Genomic DNA, 20697 nt, shown 5'->3' with positions numbered 1-20697 from the left:
CGCCAAGGCAGCTCAGACTCTCAGTCTCTCTCTTCACCCCCCACCCCCCACCCCCCCGATCATCACCAAAATTTTAATCCTTAGTTCCTTGTACCAGTGTCAACATTTCCTGAAAATTTCATCCAAATCCGTCCATAACTTTTTGAGTTATCTTGCTAACAGTCAGACAAACAGACAAACCCCAATGAAAACATAACCTCCTTTGCGTAAACGTAAAAAGGTAAAAGTCTATCCATTCCCTGGAAAACCTAAACCAAACCACCACCACACAACACCCACTAGTAGAGCCCCTCTCTGTTAGGTCCCCTCTCCTCACCCACACACACCAATGTATGAGGAATATCTAATTAGTATCTGTTGTCTTGTCTTAACTTGTCATGTCATTCAAATGTTTATCTTTTCAATAGCAACCACTTAACTGGCTTATCCCACTGTCTTGTCTTATGTCTGTTTTGTCCCACTGTCTTGTCTCGTCCTGTCCTGTCCCTGTACACTTTCGTTTATATGAGCCCTCCCTCTATGTATATGTATACAAGCAAAGAATGGAAAAACATGAATATAAAGTTTGAGATTGTTACTTAAACACAAGCTGTAATTAAAAATAAAGTTGTCCTCCGAAGAGGGGTGGTGGTGGTGGTGGCGAGTAAAAAAAAAAAAAAAAAAATGTCCATAAAAGAGGTGATGTCAACTCTTCAGCAGGTCCTCTTGAAATAAGATGACATTAGTTTAAGCACTTTCAGTGTATACAGTTCGTTTATTCCTTACATTTCAGTAGGATCACACATAATTAAAACTTCTAATATGCAAAAACCATGCAGACTGTAAAATGAAAGTAGTGTGTAGATGTTTCAGACAATAGAACTAAGCAGCTTAAACTTCCTGAGAGACCTCCCACACGACTGGCTTATTTTGTCGCATACCATGAAAGGTTATGCGAGATAAAAAGAACTCCAACAAAGGCCTGTCGTTCTTCCTCGGCTTTTATGTTTCCAATCGTGTCCTAACGTACAGAAAAGATTAAAGGGAAAAACTCTTTTTGACAGGCTTGAAACACGGAAATCCTTTCTTATAAGGAAATGAGAAAGATGTGACATTTGTGTGATTTAATAGCAACAGTGTCATCCCACAATGAGACAGACATACGACGGGCAATGTGTTGTCTAGAGACTGGGGACGGGAAAAAAAAACGAAGAAAAAGCAAATCAAATGTCGTTGTCTTTTCAATACTTTGGCGCTGACAGGGTGACACCGTAGGTCCCATATATGATGTGATCCAAAAATGAAGGACAGAAAAAAAAGTAGGGTCACAGCATCATATTCACATATAAGTTACACTTGACGATGAAGAATATTTGTTGAATTCCAAAGTGGAGGCATGCCGATGCTGGAAATGGCTCGAGTGAGGATGAAAGTTTGTGTTTAACCCACGAGTTCACTGCTTCTGATACCAATCTCAAAGCAAACAACGGGCAGATTCCAGTTCTTTCTGGCAGGACGGGTTAGCTCTTTTCAGGCCGGTTCCTGTTCAGAGCCGCTCTGGGTGTGAACTCCAGTTTCTCCTTTAAACTCAGTACCTGCGTGCTGTCCATTCCCGCCTGTTCCTGCAGCTTCCTTTCCTCCCTCAGTTCCAGGATGCCCTTCTCCTCCTCTCGGGGTTTTGGGGTCCCTGTGATAAACCACTCCAGGTGGTAACCCACTGCTCCCACCACAAAGGCCACGGGGAAAGTCACGTATGGGGCATAGGTCCGCATCGCTGTCCAGATTACAGGCCACATGACTTCACACCACGCTGGCTCCCGAGTGCTCCACAAGGAACCGGATCAGAATACCTGGTGAGATTTAAGTCCACATTTCAGGCAATAACAGTAATGATGCTGAAGGGAGAGTTTATTGGGTCCTTATTCTTAAATATGTGCTATGATAACCTTAGTAGTTACACACTAATGATTTATAATCTGAAAAATATTTCCTCTCACATGCTTCCCCCTTGTGGTTTGGAGATGATTCTGGTGGTTAATTATGTTCTGGCAACAACATTTAACTGAATTCAATAAAAGGAATTCAGAAGCAGAAGTGTCCAGGAGGAATATTTTCTGTTAGAGGCCAAGAAAAACATTTGACATTGTAGAAGAATCAAATCTAATGTAAGCAAGTGACTTTGTGTGTGTGTTTAGTATATGTTTACACTAACACATCACTATAAAGTAGTTCAGATGAGCTGCTGTAATATGAATCCTAAAACATATTACTGATCTACGATTCAAACAAGAATAAGGATTTTAACTAAGATATTCAAGCTTATTTATATCATTTCATTTCTAAAAACACATGACTTCAGTTAAATGCTGCATTCAGGCAGAAGCAGTGCCATAAACATTAATCCCTCGCCTCTATAAAGTACAACAGTTTTCTTTAATCCCCACCCCAAATAAAAATAGTTGACTCTGTGATTATCTTTTAGACTCATCCATTATTCACATACACCCACGCATACAAGTGTCTTCTATTTTCTACTCAGTGCGTAATTTTAGTGAGTATATAGCTCTCAGCTAAGTCCAAGACTCATTTATAGTACTATTCATACTTTAAAATACCTTTCTGTCTTTATTTATCACTACTGTATTTAATGACTGCTTCTTAATATATTTGTGTTAACAGAGGTGGCAAAACTTAATAGAATACCTGACAGATCGGAAAACACTGACCTTGTATTGTGCCTCCAAATGATTTCATTTCATAATGTTCATGAAACATGCAGAAGGTTGCTCTGAGCACAACAAGTATCAAGTGAAGTGAGTCCTACTGGTTGTGTCCCCTTTTAACTTAAATATATACTTAATGCACAGGATAGTCTTTGTACAGTCAACAGAATCAAACAGCTGTGATCACTGTGATCCAGCTGTCCTAAGATCATCATCACCATCAATTTAACCACGATCACATCTGACAATGACTAATTTGGTTTCCTCTATGAAGGAACATGATTGGGTGACATTCAGTGACATGTTTTTGTAAGGAACATTAGATCTATTCCATTGTTTATACAATATAATGCTGACTTTATATTTTGTAGATTTGTATTCATTTTATGGCTATCTTAATGGCCAAAAAAAAAGAAAAAGAAAAAAAAAAAAAAAAAAACACACCAAAAACATGTGTGCTATGTGGTCTAGTAATTTTGACTACCCCTTTATTTACTTATTTTTTCATATCTGTACTTGAATCCTCTCTCTTGATATTACTATCCCTTATACTGCTGTAACACTGCCTGTGATCTGTAAATAAATAAGCGGAGGTATAATTATCTTGGCACGACACTTATTTTTCTTAAGAAATTTCAGGTTGTTCATGTTATTCAGATTTTACTCAAGGATAGTTTGTAGATGTAAACATTTTCACAGTGAAATTTTACTTATGACAATCTAAAACACAGCAAATTATTTGGAGTTGACATTATTTATGGGTTATGTTTTTTTTTTTTATTGTTGATTGTATGCTTATGAACAGGTTTTTATCACTTTACTTATTTATGCTAATTTGTACTCTGTGCAGCACTTTGGAGACTTTGTGTTAGTAAAATGTGTTCTACAAATAAAAGTGAAGTGGATTAGATTATTTTACTAGTCCACTTGAAATCACATTGGAGTGTATGTGGCCCCTGAACTCAAATGAATATGAAACCCTGGTTAAGAGGCTGTATTTATCAGTAACAGATGGACTTAACTGTCCTTCAGATACCCTTATCTCCTTTTTACATGTCAATCCAACAACATAAAGAGCTGACAAATCCTGAAGCTTTATCCAGACAGAAAATCTGTTGTTAAACATTAGATGAAGGTTAAACAGTTAAAGTCTGAGCCTCCTTACAATAACACTGATGGGGTAAAAGGAGCTGTTAGGTCAACGTCTGCTCCCTGTATAGCACTTTAATGGTTAAATAACTAAAAACAATTATTAATTTTAACAACTGCATGTTGCATTTCATCATGTGCTGCACGTTGAAGTGAATGGCTATTATGGGAATTACGTAAAAGACACTAATCCAAGTGTAAAGTCCAATACTTCATTTGTAACTTTTCACAGGCACTTATTGTGAATGCCTAAATGTACTATGGAGTTCGGCACAACCCCACCTGTTAACCTGAGAGAATATATCGGTGTGCAACTCGAAAAATCTTAACGGTAACAAATGACACGACATGTAACATTTATTTTCTATTATTAGTAGTAAACTGCGTGAAAGTCACTCAATGCTAGCTGCTAAATGTCCGACCCTTAGCAGGCTACTTTCTGACAACTTAGTATTAAGTAACCTTTAAGTTCCGTTCCGAGCACCATTTACATAAACCTGCTTCCTCGGCTCCACTAATGAACACAAGTAAAGTCACATGTGCTGACACTATCTTTTACAGTCACTATAATGAGGACAGTGGCTCATTTTGTGTAACATTCACTCACCTTTTGCTAACACGTTGACGGCGCCGCGGCGGATCGACGTCACTTCCGTGTCACGTCTTCCTGCTTAAACCTGATTGGCTGAGGAGACTCAAGGGCCTGTCACGAGCGGGGCTTGGGCTGTGTTTTAGCCCCGCCTAGTGGTCAAAACAGTACACTACTAAAAGGTAAAGGAAAAGGACCAAAACACATGCACACACATTTTCAGTACTTGCACCATCAATAGTACATTATAAGATGCTATTGTGAGGATTATGATAGGTAAAATCAGTGATTATTTTTTTTGTCAGGTTCATTACTGTGATGATGTGAGTAGATGTGTAACTGTAGTGCTTAACCCATAATGACCCAGTCTGACTTTTGTGGCAGTTCCCAAATTATTTTTTCTCTCCATTTAACCTTTCCTAAGTGATTTATCACTACTTATCGTAATATTATCCTCTGAATTTTGCATTTTTCCACTTAAAATCATCTATTTCCCTGTGTGTAATTGACTGATCACATAGATCAGTGTTCCTCAAACTGTGGGGCGGCCCCCCTAGGGGGGGCGCGAAGGCTTGCTGGGGGGGGCATGGGATCACTCCTGGTTTTTTTTTTTTTTTTTTTCAGGTTATAACATGTAGCAGGTGGAACTAATATTTTAGTGTTGGAGCACCCTGGACTAATTTTAGGGACAGAAATCAAACTAATCTACTGCTATGGTGATCTGTCACTAGACTTGACAAAAAGTTTAGGTTTGGAGAATGGACAAGGATTGGACCGGGAAAGAAAAATGTGGAATATTCTGTTTTTGCACAGTTTGTACAGTTTACACTTTAATGTTCCGAGATGTGCAATGTAAACGGGCTCATTGCAGCCACTGATATTGTTAAAATATTCGTCTTTGTTACCAAAATTTGTTTGTTGTTCTAAAAAAAAGGAACTTTATTGTCATAGTTGTAAGATAATTGCGCATTTCCTATTTTTATTTGGAAAAATATTGTCTCAAGGAGCAGTCTTGTTGAGTTTATTTATATTGTTCACACAAAAATCTAAGTTACTTTTAATTTCCGCAACAAATAATTGAAGGTAAAGCTAAAAGTATTGTTACAGTATTGATGTTTCTTTCAATAAAAATTATAATTGCACCACTGTTACAATGTTGTTGGGGTTGAGGGGGGCCAAGAAATTTTTCGTCCTCCAAAGGGGGGCCTGACAGAAAAAGACTGAGAACCACTGACATAGATGTTGATAAAAGCTTGGAGTGAAGTCAAAGGTTACTGTATCAAAACACAAAAAAACCGAAGAAAAAGTAAGTAAGTAAGTAAGTTAGTAAAGCTTTATTTATGTAGCACTTTTTCAAACAACATGTTACAAAGTGCTTCACATAAAGGGGAGATAGATCAAACAAATCAAATCACATTTTAAAGTGACTTTTTCAGTAAAATATATCATTAATTGAGCATAAATCAAGTGAGTGTATCCATTGTCATTGATCCAATTCCATGGGTTTTACTGGTGAATCAATGTCATAGAAAATGACGGTGTTTCCACGTTCACTACGGAGCCTCTGAACGTCCAAATGGGTCATATCTGATGACCATGAAAAGATGACAAACTGTATTTTACACCAATTATTTACATGTGTTGATAGGATTAGTAGATGAAGACTTTATAACAGTTGTATGCTTTTGGTTGACGGTGGATGTTTGGGTCTTTATGGGTTAACACATTTACTACATCACCTTTCCCTTTTTATCTCAGGGACCATCCAGCATCATCAAGTGCTTTAATGCAGACTCTTTCACTGTCAGTGAGCTCTTGACATTTACCAAGTTGATCAGGAATGAAGAATTTCAACCCAAACTGACCTTTTTACTTCCAAATTTGAGCCGGCTCACTGGGCTTCTCTGAAAAGTCACTAAAACAAATGTTTCTGCTCAGGAATGCAAGTAAATAACTATAATTTGACGCTTTAATCAAGAAACAATAATGTGTTTTACCATTTTTTCTGTTTTTTGTAAAACAGTAAATTTGAAAATGTATGGATAACAATAATAATCATAACTCAGCATGAAAAATATGACTTCAGTCATAAGTTGTACATACTAGTGTATCAACCATTACAGACACATAAATACATTATTTTTGTAATCACCAGTGCTGTTAATCTAGGGTAACTGGCATGAACCTTACATTGGGTGCTAGGCTGATAAATTTGTTAAGCACCGTACACATGTATATTTAAGCGTATATTCATATATGTTCTATTATTTAATAGATAATTGAGTTTTCATTTATTGATGAGAAGCAGCTGAATTATTTTATGACTAAGGACTATAAGACTATAGAATTGGTAATATTTCCTCCCACTCCTATTCATGCACATAATATACAGAACAGTCAGATGTATAGATGCATGATTATGTAGGCACTGATGTAAGTGTGTATATGATCATATCATCTCATATCATATACAGGGTGGGGAAGCAAAATTTACAATATTTTGAGGCAGGGATTGAAAGACAGTGTATGATCAGTTAGTTTATTGAAAGTCATGAGAATTTATTTGCCACAAGAAAATTAACATAATAGAAAACGTTTTTATTCTAGGTATCCTCCTTCTTTCTCAATAACTGCCTTCACACTCTTCCTGAAACTTGCGCAAGTATTCCTAAAATATTCCGGTGACAACTTCTCCTATTCTTTTTTAATAGTATCTTCCAGACTTTCTCGTAATAGTTTTGCTCATAGTCATTCTCTTCTTTACATTATAAACAGTCTTTATGGACACTCCAACTATTTTTGAAATCTCCTTTGGTGTGACGAGTGCATTCAGCAAATCACACACTCTTTGACATTTGCTTTCCTGATTACTCATATGGGCGAAAGTTTCTGAAAAGGTATGGATAATAGTGTTAGGTATGATTATGACATCGATATATGTTTGGTTTCAAAACAATTGACGTAGTGCCTGCTGAGAAAAAACAACTAAATGTTCATTGTAAATTTTGTTTCCCCACCCTGTAATATACAGAACAGTCAGATGTATAGACGCATGATTATGTAGGCATTGATGTAAGTGTGTATATGATCATATCATATCATATCATATATACTGTATATATTGAGTAGGGTGTGTCTTAAAAATCAAGTTTGGGTTTTTTTATGGGCCACCCCCCAAAAATGTTCCCAATGATAAAAAAACATGGTTTATAAAATTTTATAGTCGTAGTATTTGTTTAAGTGGTGCCGCACAGAAACCTTAGTTTACATAATGCTAAGTGTATTGACCTTATGGCGTCTATGGGCCTCAGCCACTTGTAGCAGGTATTGTGGCTGTTCTTCCTGTTTAGTGAGGACAGGGTTGAAATCCCGAATCAGCTTAAAGCTCTCTCTGCACAATCACTGACAACTTTGAGATTCTTTTTGGCAGCTACAAACACCTCTGATCTTCAGAGCCTTTGTTCATTGTTAGGGCTTTCAGCATGCTTGCCTTCTCTTCAATAACAATCATTTAATATAACGGAAATGGCCTAACATTTAATGTGGCAGGTTTTTTTTTTGTCAAAAGGAACATAATTACAGCCTGACCCTTTTAAAATAATAACTGACATTTTTTTTTGGGTACTTTTAAGACACACCTTAATATATATACTGTACATAAATATTGTATATTCATTATGTTCTTTTTTTCATTTTGTCTTTTTTTCTACTTTCACATGCTTTAAATAAATGATCACTCAATCAATGTTGTTCATGTAGTAGATTTGACATTAAAACTGAGAACATTAACACATTAATGTTTGGAGGTAGAAAACTATTTTGGGACTGATCACTCAATGTAAGAAATACAGGTCATTTTATGTTAATAAAGCAGAACTCTTTTATGGTTATATCATTTAAATGCATTTTTTTTATTGTCTTTTAACTTATCTTTGTATAAGTTTAAATGCATTCTCTATATATTTTAGGGTTGTTGCTAAGTGTTTTAGCATATCTTCGACAATGACAAATAAAATAAAAGCACATACAGGGTGGGGAAGCAAAATTTACAATGAACATTTAGTTGTTTTTTCTCAGCAGGCACTACGTCAATTGTTTTGAAACCAAACATATATTGATGTCATAATCATACCCAACACTATTATCCATACCTTTTCAGAAACTTTCGCCCATATGAGTAATCAGGAAAGCAAACGTCAAAGAGTGTGTGATTTGCTGAATGCACTCGTCACACCAAAAGAGATTTCAAAAATAGTTGGAGTGTCCATAAAGACTGTTTATAATGTAAAGAAGAGAATGACTATGAGCAAAACTATTACGAGAAAGTCTGGAAGATACTATTAAAGAAGAATGGGAGAAGTTGTCACCCGAATATTTGAGGAACACTTGCACAAGTTTCAGGAAGAGTGTGAAGGCAGTTATTGGGAAAGAAGGAGGACACATAGAATAAAAACATTTTCTATGATGTAAATTTTCTTGTGGCAAATAAATTCTCATGGCTTTCAATAAACTAATTGGTCATACACTGTCTTTCAATCCCTGCCGCAAAATATTGTAAATTTTGCTTCCCCACCCTGTATTTCACAATCTACTCACATCGTAAACACTCAAGAGTCCAAGTGAGCTGTGTGTTTTTATTTTCTGCATAACATGGCCATTCTGTCACTTCTATGTCACTCAAAACCATAAAAATAAAATCTCATTGTGACTTCAAACACTAAATGGCCTTGTTGCACAAAACCCAGCTTTCACAGAGCACTCAGAAGAGGCTGACACATCTGCCACCACCACATCATTCACTGACAAGCCATGAGTTACATGGGTGACAAACCCCTTAAGTGCCAGGTCTGTTTGTTCCACTTAAAAGCACAGTTTGACATGCTAAGACAGCTACGCTTTCAGAGTCTGCAGCACAAAGACACAAAAGCTTTCATTTTGTTTGTCTGCTTATGAAATGAGGTAAAGAAATTCTGTACATTGCAGACGAGCCAGCGGGGAAGTCATAACTTTTAGGAAAGAGTTCCTTTATGCTACTGTAGTTTCTGGGTAGTGAATCGGTAAGTGTTATTTGTAAAGCTCAATATGATTGATGACGCTGATACCTCAGCTCCCAGGCACAGAAGTTTTCCAGAAAACTATATCTGTGCAAAGTGCAGGGCGTAGAGCTGATCTATAGTGATTGGAAAGCAGCCTGTCATAAATGGATGACCAGGTCTGACTCACTGGCCATTTATACTCAAAGATTTATGCTTTTAATGTTATCACTTCTTTAAATGACTGCAGAAAGTGTTGTAATTAACAGAATTCCACATGGGTTATTATGGTTTTGTACCTGTTCCTCCCTCTGTACTGTCCATCTTGTAGTTGTTAGAACTGGCATTTGATCAGTCGTGTCAGATAAAGTGAAATGTGCTCATCCCCTGTGGGAAACATTATTAGTGCCAGTTCTTCTTTACAAGCTGCTTCACTACTGCCAGGATTATTTCATCAGATTCTGTTTATTAGCAAATGGGATTTGGTGCTGCACTAGCCAAGATTTTTATGGAGAAAAAAAAAAAAAAATCCAAATGTCTTATCAATCCAAATCACAACCCGACACTGACAGAGTTGAGCGTTCTATCCATACTAACTGAGGCGCTGTAAATCTGCTCTATTTTTAAGTTAATTACACATGTCAGGCATGATCAGTGGTGGGAAATTTCCTCATTACACAGAAATTGACAATCAGGACTTAAGTTAAATAACTGTTCAATCGAAATCACCCAGAAAAACGCTGCTGCACTGCCGTCTACGGGCTGGAAATAGTGAGAATGTTGTCTCACATGTATGTCAGAGTGGTAGGGAGAGTATGATCCATAGTGTGTTTAAGAACACGGGACAGCCAGATTTACTTGTGATTAAGATATAAATTGAAGGCGTAAAGATGCACAGGAGAAAATGATGGATTGCCTCTGTTTTGGAATGAGACGAGGAGAAGCGGTGATCAACAAGACGAACAGATGGTGAGAGAAAAAAGTACCAGCTGTGAATGGGAGGACAGGGGCGGTTCTCTTTTGTTTTTGCAGCTTATTTGTTCTGAAGAGTGGAATTTGATAAATGTTATTAGGAATTTTGAGGTAAAAGGTCATGGGTTGTGTTTGGATTTGCACCACCAATGGCTACATCTGAAGGAGACCCAGTCTAATGGGTAACATGTCACATGTGCACAGTCAACTGAGCACTTTAAATCTGTTTTAAAGACACACCTATTTGCACTGGCTTTTAATACAAGTGTGTGAGTTTTATTTTTTTTTATTCTTCTGGTTGTGTTTTTAGATGATATTTATCTTATTGCTGTGTATCTGCTTTTCATCTGTTTTAGTATATCTTCTATTTATTCTTATTTTACTAGTTTTTAACAGTATATCTTGCATTTGAATCTGCAGATTTGTACAGCACTTTGTGTTGTTGTAAATGTGCTATATAAATAAACTTGACCTTAACATGGTGGTCTAATGGTGAGCACTTTCACCTCACATTAAAAACATCCTGGAACCTTTCAGTGTCAACCTGTTCTCTCTGCACCATGTGGGTTTCAATCAGTTTCCTGCCGTTAAAAAACAGTTTCATTCTCCTGTTCGGGCCCCTGAACACAGTGCTGCTGAAGGTCTGGAGTCGGTCTTCAAGTACCTTCAATGGCAGCTCACTGCTCTAAAAGCATGCTAATTGCTAATGTTAATCCTCGGTACTGTGGGTATGTATTAGGATGGGTCAAATGCAAAAACTGAATTTGCCTGAATAATAAAGGGTTAATGTTTTGTTTTGACACAAAAAGAAAAAACACATCATACTAACAGTTATGTCAACAATGTGCTCCAAACCTATCAAAAACTATTAGTAATTTAACACAACACAGAGAATGTAATGTGTTTTAATTAGTGCAAATCAGTCAAGTTGATCAAAAAAGTGAACACCATCACCATATGGTACAAAAAACATTTATTTAATATTGGCATTAAGAATCGTGTTGGCATATGCATGTTTAATGACACATCAGAATCGTGTACTATTTCATTTAACACCAACACTAATTATACTGATCATGTGATCAATGAAGCTGAAGTTTCTTTTAGTTGAAACTGGCAAACATTATTAATGTATTGTTTTTTCATTCATGAAATTTTAATTCATGGGTGATACTGGCTTGGAGGAGTGCGATAAACAAGAAGTGTAATTTTTTTCCCCAATATGCTACCTCATGATCACTACTCACAGTTTTTTAAAACAGCAGCAGAAGAGAATATTTCTGCGTAACAACAAGTGGTCCTCTTTTACTTAATTACACAACTCACACAGCAATATTCAATACGATGTAACAGCACTGCAGAGAGGTGCCTTATGGTCTACACTTCATTATACAATTTAAAAAAGGCATCGTGGCCCTGGAATGACTTAATGCTGCCTGTGAGCACAAACAAAGGATATGTATAGAAAGCACAGCCTGGCAAAATAATAGTCCAAAGGAAGTTCTGCAGAAGCAGGGCTTTGGTAGGTTGGGGTTTCAGATTTGCATATAATAACTGCATCCATAATAACTGCAAACAATAATATTTTAAGTATTAAAAATGGCACTGGTAAACAAAGTTGCTGATGATTACAGTCATCAAGGCATCTATGGTACGATTCAAACGGCTCAGATGTATCATCACCTTCCAGCCGACCTACGGTGTAACTTAATCTGTTGAAACAGCTTTAGGCATCTTGAAAATAGCTACTGAACATTTAAGTTCATGATATCAGACTGGTTCTTCTACTGCAACTAACCATTACATATGTTTCAGCTTTAATACAACATACTGTTTTATAGATATAGGAACAGGAGGTGCGAGCTATGTTCCTATATGGTGTTACCGCCATCTTACCAGAGACCAGATCTGAGAACAGTCACTGAATGGGCAGCAGCTACAAGAAGTGTGAATGTCAACTAGCTGGAATAATATACTGTCATATTAAAATGGAATCGTTTTAAGCATCTTTTATTTTCAAATAGTCTCAGCATAAAGCATCTGTAACATTACAGCCTATTCTCGAAAAATATTGTGTAAGTGCAAGATGTAGTTCTACAAACAACTGATTAGCATGATTTCAGTCCTTAAATGTTAATTATCACTAAATGACGACAACTAGATCTATTACATACATGATGAGATATATATTTGATTATATATTATTATGAATACATATTTTATATTTAATATATATTTGTCAAGGTATTTTTTCAGCATGTTTTGATTGTATGTATACCTACTTGTTATGGATGTGAACTTAATTTGACTGTTATTTTCATGGAACCTTAATCATTCATGTGTATATTAATAATAGACCTACGTCCTTGTGGAAAGTTCTCACCAAATTTAGGTCAAAAACAGGGTATTATGTCAGTTGTTGTTATGGATTCATTAGTCTTCATTTGAGGTTTGTCTAAAGTGTTGATAACCACGTAACTGTCTCATGAATGAAGAATCTGACAGCTGCCAGACTTGATACAAATGCCTTGTCTTGAACTTGGTATCTGAGTAAGATGGCTGCAACTTGGTTACATTACATGAAAGGCTTTGTACTGAAGTCGTCCAGTCTCCTGTGTATATCTACTGGCTATGCTCTAAGAACATCAAGAGAGGGCACATATGACAGAGCAAGAAAACTGAGCAAATGATGGCCTGAGTGTGGAGCTTCCACAGTGCAGAGACCACTGTCAGTGGAAGAAGTGAGCATCACATGAGCCTCACGATGGCACCAGACAGGAAATCTTCATAGTTAAGGCGAATGTTTCCTGACATATTTGTGTCTCTCTCCCTGAAGACCTGGGTCATACTCTGAAGCTGGGTGCACACCTGGATGAAGCGGTCCAGCTGAATGCCGGGACGTGGACCACGCACAGAGAAGCGCCTCACAAGAGTCTCAGCAAACTGTGGACTCAGGTTGTAACCCATCTGTGCGAGGGCTGAATGGGAAAAGGACAGAAAAAAAAACAAAAAAAACATGAGAGCGTAAACTACCTCAGTCTTTACTACAAAAGCAACATGACCAAAACAAGTGGTGCCAGGCACAACAAATCCCACCCATTGCACATATTGTAGCTGATTTTGGCATGGATCCAGCTGATGTCATCATGTCTATGCATGTGCTGATGTCAGCATATCAATTGTCTCTATATATGTGCCAAGTTTGAAGTAAATTGAAACAAAATGGACGTTTTTAATCGACATTTGAAATTTCCCCCATTATAAGTAAATGGGGAAAAAAAGAAGATTTTAAAAATTTATACAAAATTTGAACTTTGACCTATTTTTCCCAAAATGTAACCGCATCTATTCTGGGTCACTGGTAATCTATAAACCCAATTTGGTATGAATTCAACCAATAGTTTTGCTCCTAGAGTGTTAACAAACAAACAAACAATCAAAGACAACACCCCCTTGCCTCCCCTTCGAAATAAGCTGAAATAAGCTGAAATACCTTGGTGCAGCTCCGTGCCGCTGATAGACCCTGAGCGGTCTCTGTCATACTGCTGAAACAGTGCTCTCCAACGCTGCATGAAGTCCCACAGAGCTGAGAAGCCAAACAAGTCCATGCGACCTGTCCTCGTCTTGTCAAACATGTCTGACAAGAAATGTAAATTACGTCATTTACGGAGAAACAGAGACCCAAACCGCCTCCTGCAGTCGTTGTTCATTCAAGATGCACTGATGTACAAACAGAATTTGTACAGAAAAGCATCATCTACAGCTGAGGTCAGATGTTTACATACACCTTTTTCACATTTCAACGTACCATTTAAATATATATCTCTTAGTTAAGCTGCCAGCCTACTTTATTCTGATGATGCTGTCAGAGCAATAGCTGAATAATAGAGAATTTCAGCTTTTAGTTATTTAAACTATTCATTAAATTTTGACATGAACAGCAATGAAATTCTCAGAAATTGGCATCAAGCTCAGATCATTTACTGGGAATGAAGTAAGCATGTACTTGTGTCTAAATTTTAGGACTTTTGTTCTAACCCAGGTTGAGATCGAGCAGTCTTTTTACCACATAAAGACAGGAGTGAAGTGACCCTGAAGTATCTAAGCAACAGTCAAACAGTCATGACAAGAGCTGGTTGAATTCTTTAAAAAAGAAGAAATAGGAGGTTGTGTTATGCCCCTGAGTCAGATGCATTATAATGAAACTGGTCCCAGTTTCCACACAAACAGTGCTGAACCAAAAATCAGGCTAATTTTCTCACATTTATAACATCATAGCCTACACATGTGAACATGACTGAGTATAAAATTATCTCCAAAATCCACCGTTTAAGGTACTCATTATCACAAATAAGTCTTAAAGTCACAGGCAGCAGACAAATTAAATGTTCAGTTATAACAATCATCTGCTTATAACGGTCAATTTGACTGCGATTTAAACTGTGTTTCTGTTATAATAGGAATACTTTACATGGAAAAACTGCCGCAGTGAACTGAAGCGAGATGATTAGAGCTGTGAGAGGAAGTCAGCTGATGATCTGAGATGGAATACTGCAGCGTCCCGAGGGGCGTGTCTGGGAAGGCTGTGTTTGTGTGGCTGCCACTTATGTGCATTTACTAAACTGTTAACACAGATTTTGCCACAATACTATGTTCTGCTTTGTGTTTTATCAGGCTTGTAGTTCAGTCCAATTACCTTTATGTCAAAGCAGAGACACTGTGAAGGGGACTGGGTATCTGGGATTCTCTTGCATTAATACAGAGAGGTTGTGAATGCGGTAACTGTTGTACTTGGTGAAAGAGGGAAACTAAGTGGTTCATCGTTTCTGTTACATGTACGTCCATGCATTATATAATATATTTATGAAAAAAGCAAATAGCCAAATTCCTCCCCCATGAGTGAGTATGTAAATACTCAAATTTTCAGGTCCAGCTCTATCCATCTTATGTCATCACATCGTTGCTGTCAGACGGAAACCTTGCCCATCTATTTTTGGTCTATTTTTTTGGTATCAAAACGATTCTATTGGTCTGTTTTCATGTTGGCCTGATAGTTTTAGAAATATTTAACCAATGAAAAGTGTTGAAAACACCTTGTGACTACATCTCTTAACTCCATTCATTTATTTATAACTTACATTGTTTTTCCAGTTTACTGAAAAATAACTGTTTTGGACATAAGAGGTTTCCGCCCAACAGCGACGACTTACTAAAAGATATTGTTAGCTTCATAGAATAACTGCATAAAATCATATTTTTTTCAGGTCATAGCCAATGATGAAAAATTAATCAGCAGTGTTGGAAGAGTAAAGTTATGCAGATATCACAATTTGGCCCAAAACATGACCATGTTATGAGCCATAAACCCACAGATGAACTATGAATGTTGTGCTACTATTGGTGTAAAATAATCAAAGGGAGGTTCCTCCACTGTCGTACAGACCTCACATAAGTCATTCCATTAAACGTCAGCTCCTTCTGATCTTATTAATGGATCATTTATGGGTTCCAAATAACATGGATAAGACTGGAATGGCTCCTGGCAGAACATTATTCACCAACTATTTTTTAAAGAGAAGTTCATTGTGAGTCTATGGGGCCAAACCAAGCAGTCATTAGTGGTATCACAACATCATCTCTCCCATGGCGTCATTTGGGAGCCGATGTCCCTGTCCCTCGGGCCTAAATAATAATTTAATTTATTTATAACACGAACTTTTTGCCCCAAAGTACCCATGTGCTCAGTTTGTATTAGTCATACCCTCACTTGTTTCCCTTGTTTAGGGTTCCTGCTGGTTTCTACAAGTTAAATGTAAGACTTTTTAAGACTACTTAGAACAGAACTGAATGTCCATTTCACGGCCGTACAAAGTCAGCTTTCTCAGGCGATGCATGTGTGACTAACAGCTGCATGCGTGTTGGGCTGAATATTCTGTGATCATTTCTCACCGGGGCTGCAAAGTTAGTGATACTTGGTTCCTAATTTTGTGTTAGAGAAATATGATATTAGACTATTCTCTGTAAATACCAGGTGTCCAGAGCACAAGTCATAGATGTGTTGTGATGACATATCTTATGAGAAAGCACCCAGGATATGTCTACCATTTCTTCTCTATCTGTATGTTTTCTGTCTCATGGGACCAGTTCGAGGACAGAGCGCTTTGTTGCCCTTGGGAATATCAGGCCACAGGGCAGGTGGGAGAAGAGTACAAACGCGGTCACTGAACCCATGCATCACTGTGTTTTGGAAACCTAAGCCAATGGTGAACTTGATCAACATCATTATGTTTGGATATTTAGACCAATGATTGTAATATCAACATTCTTTCATAAGATCTTAGACTTCCTGGTGTTAGTCAACTGCTGCATCTTGTTCTATGTACTTGACTTCTTGCCATATGTAAAGTCTTCTGATTCCAGAATCCAGTGACTCTGTCGTGATTCTTAGATGGTACCTCAGAATTTTTCTATCATCTTGATATAAATTGTCGGGTTGGAACGGGTGGAACTGAGTCGACTACCGTTCCTTTTTTTGCAGCTTGGACATTTCCCAGACACATTTAAACACAATACAGTGAAAGAGTTTATTTCAACATAACTTAAGACCTACCATATCAAATGTAATACCTTTTAAAGAGTTTTTAAGGTATTAAATGCAGATTTGTAAATTCAAGACTTTTAAGTCTTTGTAAGACCCTGCAGGAACCCTGTTGTTGTATTTCTGGCCTGTAGATTAATTTACTTGTCTCAGCCCAAGCGTATGTAAACATCTGACCCCTACTTCATCACTGCGGACCTTCTGTTTGTGAGAGTATGAGACAGAAAACAAACACTCTCCATTCGTCACCACCTGGACTGGAATGTAGGGTTACTTGCACAACCAAACCAAAGACAACCAAACACTCATGACTCAGTCTTTGTTTAGGCTTACCCACTCCTTGCTGATTATATTTCATTACTAAGAAACAGGAAAGCATTGTAAGAAACCTAATAGGGCTGGTGGTTCATCACATGCTGACCCCGCCCTTGGATTTTCCATGAACTAAAAGCATTTAAATATTTCACATACTTAAAATCATATCATTATTCTTAGAGGAGCATTTTGTGTAATTAAACCACTTACTGATCATCATTAGACAGGTCTCATCATTGAAGGCGGACCAGTTTGAGTTGACCAGGGCCTGTTTCAGCTCCTTTAGGTTGATGAAGCCACTGTGGTCTGAATCAACAGTTTGAAACCACTGGTACGCTTCTGGGTTAATACCAGGAGGGATGTTACCTAAAGAAAGGGGAAGAAGAGAGTAGATATGACATAAATAAGAGGATTAAGACTGACGTTACAGATCCCTCCTTGAAAAGATTGTTGTTGGGTTTTTTTTCTCTTCCCATTTCTGAGCAAACTAATTTGATTTATTCTCTTTATTATTTCTCATTCTTTTATTTTTCAACAGTTAACACTTCACAGAAGCTCCAGCCTTTGAGGAAAACAGTGTAGTGTGATAAAAAAAAAAAAAAAAAAAAAACTAGCAGAAGAGAAAGGAAGAAGACAGTGGAGCTTTGTGGAAATGAAGCTGTCTCATTGCAATGCAGACTAATTATTAATTCATTGAGATCTGAACAAACATGCTTCTACTGTATGAGAGCTGAAACTATGCTGACTCTGTCAAGCAGAAAATTGATCATAAAAAATAATACATCTGTGCTTGATTCAATGCTTTGCCTTGGGTGCTTAGAAGGCGCTGAGTTGGAAAACTCTATGATATACTGTATAAGGACCATAACAATGAATGTAGCCTGGAGGAAAGTTCTTAAGCACTGAAATGTTAAATGTTAAAATGTAGAACAGTCAGTCCCCAACTTCAATATGCCTCGGCCCACTTTGAGTCTGAAAATCTCTTTAATCATTTAATTTGCCTAAATATTTTTTTGTTTTTCTTTCCATGCCAGAGATGAATTATGTTTAAACACAAATAACAAAATATGATCTAGATCCAAAATAGGTCAAAATAAAGAATAACACATAGTTTAAAGGCACAGTATTAAAGTTCCATTACCAGGGGTCTCAGTGATAAAAGACCACAAATGACCATAAATGACATTCACTGCAGATGAAAATCTAGGAAGATATCATATTAGGTACTGTATAAATGTTTCATTCACGTTATGGAAATTCACCCTGTCATCTTTTCCGTTTATATTTTATCATTATTTAAGGGCATACAGCACAACTGAGGGGTGACCAAATGAAGCAGGCCTTTACATCACAATGGTACAACCCTGTACCATTGTCAGAAACCTTGAAGACAATGTGCTGTATTAGAGTGTATTAACAGTATTTTCACTGTCCTTGCAATACAAACATTCATAATTATTTGAGCACCTCAGATGTAATAAACATAAAAAATCATTTTATTTACAGGTGCCATGAATCCACAATCAGTATGTAAACACATGGCCAAATGAAAGCCTGCAGGTTCTGGTCATGGATTCACACCATTTAGCAAATCAGACAAAGCCACAGCTAGCAGCCTTAAGAAATCTGTTTGCTTTTTTTTTAGTAGCTCTGATGACATTTTTAATCATAAATATTTTATGGTGACATAAAATATTAACACATTTATCGTCTCATTGTAGAGGGTTCATTGGCTATATTTACATAAAAATAGAAGCAAACTTTTGAAATGTGGCAAAAGAAAAAATGCATTTTCATTAACTGGTTGTGTCACCTGCAGATGGAAGTGTATGCTACATTACACACTCATCTAATAAACAGAAGAACAAGGAGAGCATTCTGTTGTTGTCCATCCAAAATAGCTGTGATGTCTTTTTCACAAATGAGAGGAATAATTCAGACTCGTCATCAGTCCACATGACCTGTTACAGCAGATGTGTTTTCACACTTTATCAGACTATCTGTGAAAATGCAGCAAGACGCTGATAAGTCAGCTGATCAATCATTGGTTAAATGTTTGCTACATCTGAATTTTTACTATTTGATAAAAATGGCAAAAACCACCTCAAATGCACAAAAACCTTTTCTGCATTTTTTTCTTCTTAATTTAGCAAATTCCTTAAAAAAATTTCCAGTGCGAAATATGAAAATGTGCATTAAAGACATTTATGGGAACACACCAACTGATGTTGAAATCAAAATGGAAGACATTTAACCATATTAACATAAACATAAATGACAGAAAACAGATTCCACTTGTTTTGTACAATAAAACTAGGGATAGATTGACTGTTGTCAAATTATAAACAAACTAGAAGCACTCGTAGAGCGCAGACCTCCACCAAGGCTGATCAGTGGCCCCCCCCGTGCCAAGGAGGTTATGTTTTTGCCAGGGTTTGTTTGTTTGTTTGTCTCTCTGTCTGTCTGTTTGCCTGTCCGTTAGTGTGCAACATAACTCAAAAAGTTATGGACAGATTTTGATGAAATTTTCAGGGTTTGGTGGAAATGGGCCCCCCCGTGGGCCCCCCCACCCCCGATCACCACCAAAATTTAATCATTTCTATCTTATCCCATTTCCAACAAACCCTGAAAATTTCATCAAAATCTGTCCATAACTTTTTGAGTTATGTTGCACACTAACGGACAGACAAACAGACAGACAAACAAACAAACCCTGGCAAAAACATAACCTCCTTGGCGGAGGTAATTATGATCCAATGTTCACATTGTCTTTTTCTTATGTATCATTTAGTATATTTAATAATGCACTAGTTTGGCTTTGATGCAGCTGCTCTGTCTGTCTGTCTACATTACCATGTGATTAAACACATGTCACTAATAGCCTTATCAACACTGAATGAAAACAGAACATTTATTTGAGCACTTGGTAGTTACATCAATCCAGTCTATTATGAAGCTTGATAATAACTGTTGTTGAAATACTACTGCATTGTTCTTTCTTAATTTGATTTGACAGTCATCTTAAACCCATTCAACAAAGCATTTCATTTGAGTAATTAGAACAATCTGACAGTAAGATTTTTCTTTTTTTTAATGTATGGTCTTTCCAAATATTTGTAACTTGTCTCCTTTGTTGTTAATAATCAGTACAATTATTAACGTGTGAAGAAAGTAAATCCATAAATATGACATTGACATGCCTGAAAATCTCCATGGAGTTACAAAATCAGCTGGTTTGCTGCTAAAAAACACTCTCAAACCTTTGTTCTATAGACACAGTATTTCATTAGGCAGCAGCTGTGAAAAGAAAAAGGTAGAGGCAGGGTCAAGGGCTGGGGA

The 20697-nt window shown here is 37.0% G+C and overlaps 2 protein-coding genes across 2 annotated transcripts in view; both read right to left on the bottom strand.

The window, feature by feature from the left end:
• Nucleotides 1–731: 731 nt before the first annotated feature.
• smim12 (small integral membrane protein 12) lies at nucleotides 732–4519 on the bottom strand. Its single transcript, XM_030147909.1, has 2 exons — nucleotides 4459–4519; nucleotides 732–1829 (listed from the first exon to the last, which is right to left on the bottom strand). Exon 2 carries the CDS (start codon nucleotides 1773–1775, stop codon nucleotides 1500–1502), a length of 276 nt encoding a protein of 91 aa, XP_030003769.1. The 5' UTR covers nucleotides 1776–1829; nucleotides 4459–4519; the 3' UTR covers nucleotides 732–1499.
• A 6815-nt stretch (nucleotides 4520–11334) lies between these two features.
• The window catches only part of pef1 (penta-EF-hand domain containing 1), an 11453-nt gene continuing 2090 nt past the window's right edge, over nucleotides 11335–20697 (bottom strand). Inside the window, exons 3-5 of the mRNA XM_030147765.1 lie at nucleotides 17569–17724; nucleotides 13939–14082; nucleotides 11335–13423 (exon numbers count right to left, since the gene is read on the bottom strand). Of these exons, the coding sequence (XP_030003625.1) occupies nucleotides 13194–13423; nucleotides 13939–14082; nucleotides 17569–17724 (530 nt within the window). The 3' untranslated portion in view covers nucleotides 11335–13193. The remainder of the gene's footprint in view (nucleotides 13424–13938; nucleotides 14083–17568; nucleotides 17725–20697) is intronic.

The sequence above is a fragment of the Sphaeramia orbicularis genome, chromosome 11, assembly GCF_902148855.1.
Source record: "Sphaeramia orbicularis chromosome 11, fSphaOr1.1, whole genome shotgun sequence".
Classification (NCBI taxonomy): Eukaryota; Metazoa; Chordata; class Actinopteri; order Kurtiformes; family Apogonidae; genus Sphaeramia; species Sphaeramia orbicularis.
This window is presented reverse-complemented; position numbering and strand designations above follow the sequence as displayed.

Bases quoted from the DNA above. Each gene is read 5' to 3' on its own strand.
- smim12 (XM_030147909.1), bottom strand. From the start codon at position 1,775: ATGTGGCCTGTAATCTGGACAGCGATGCGGACCTATGCCCCATACGTG.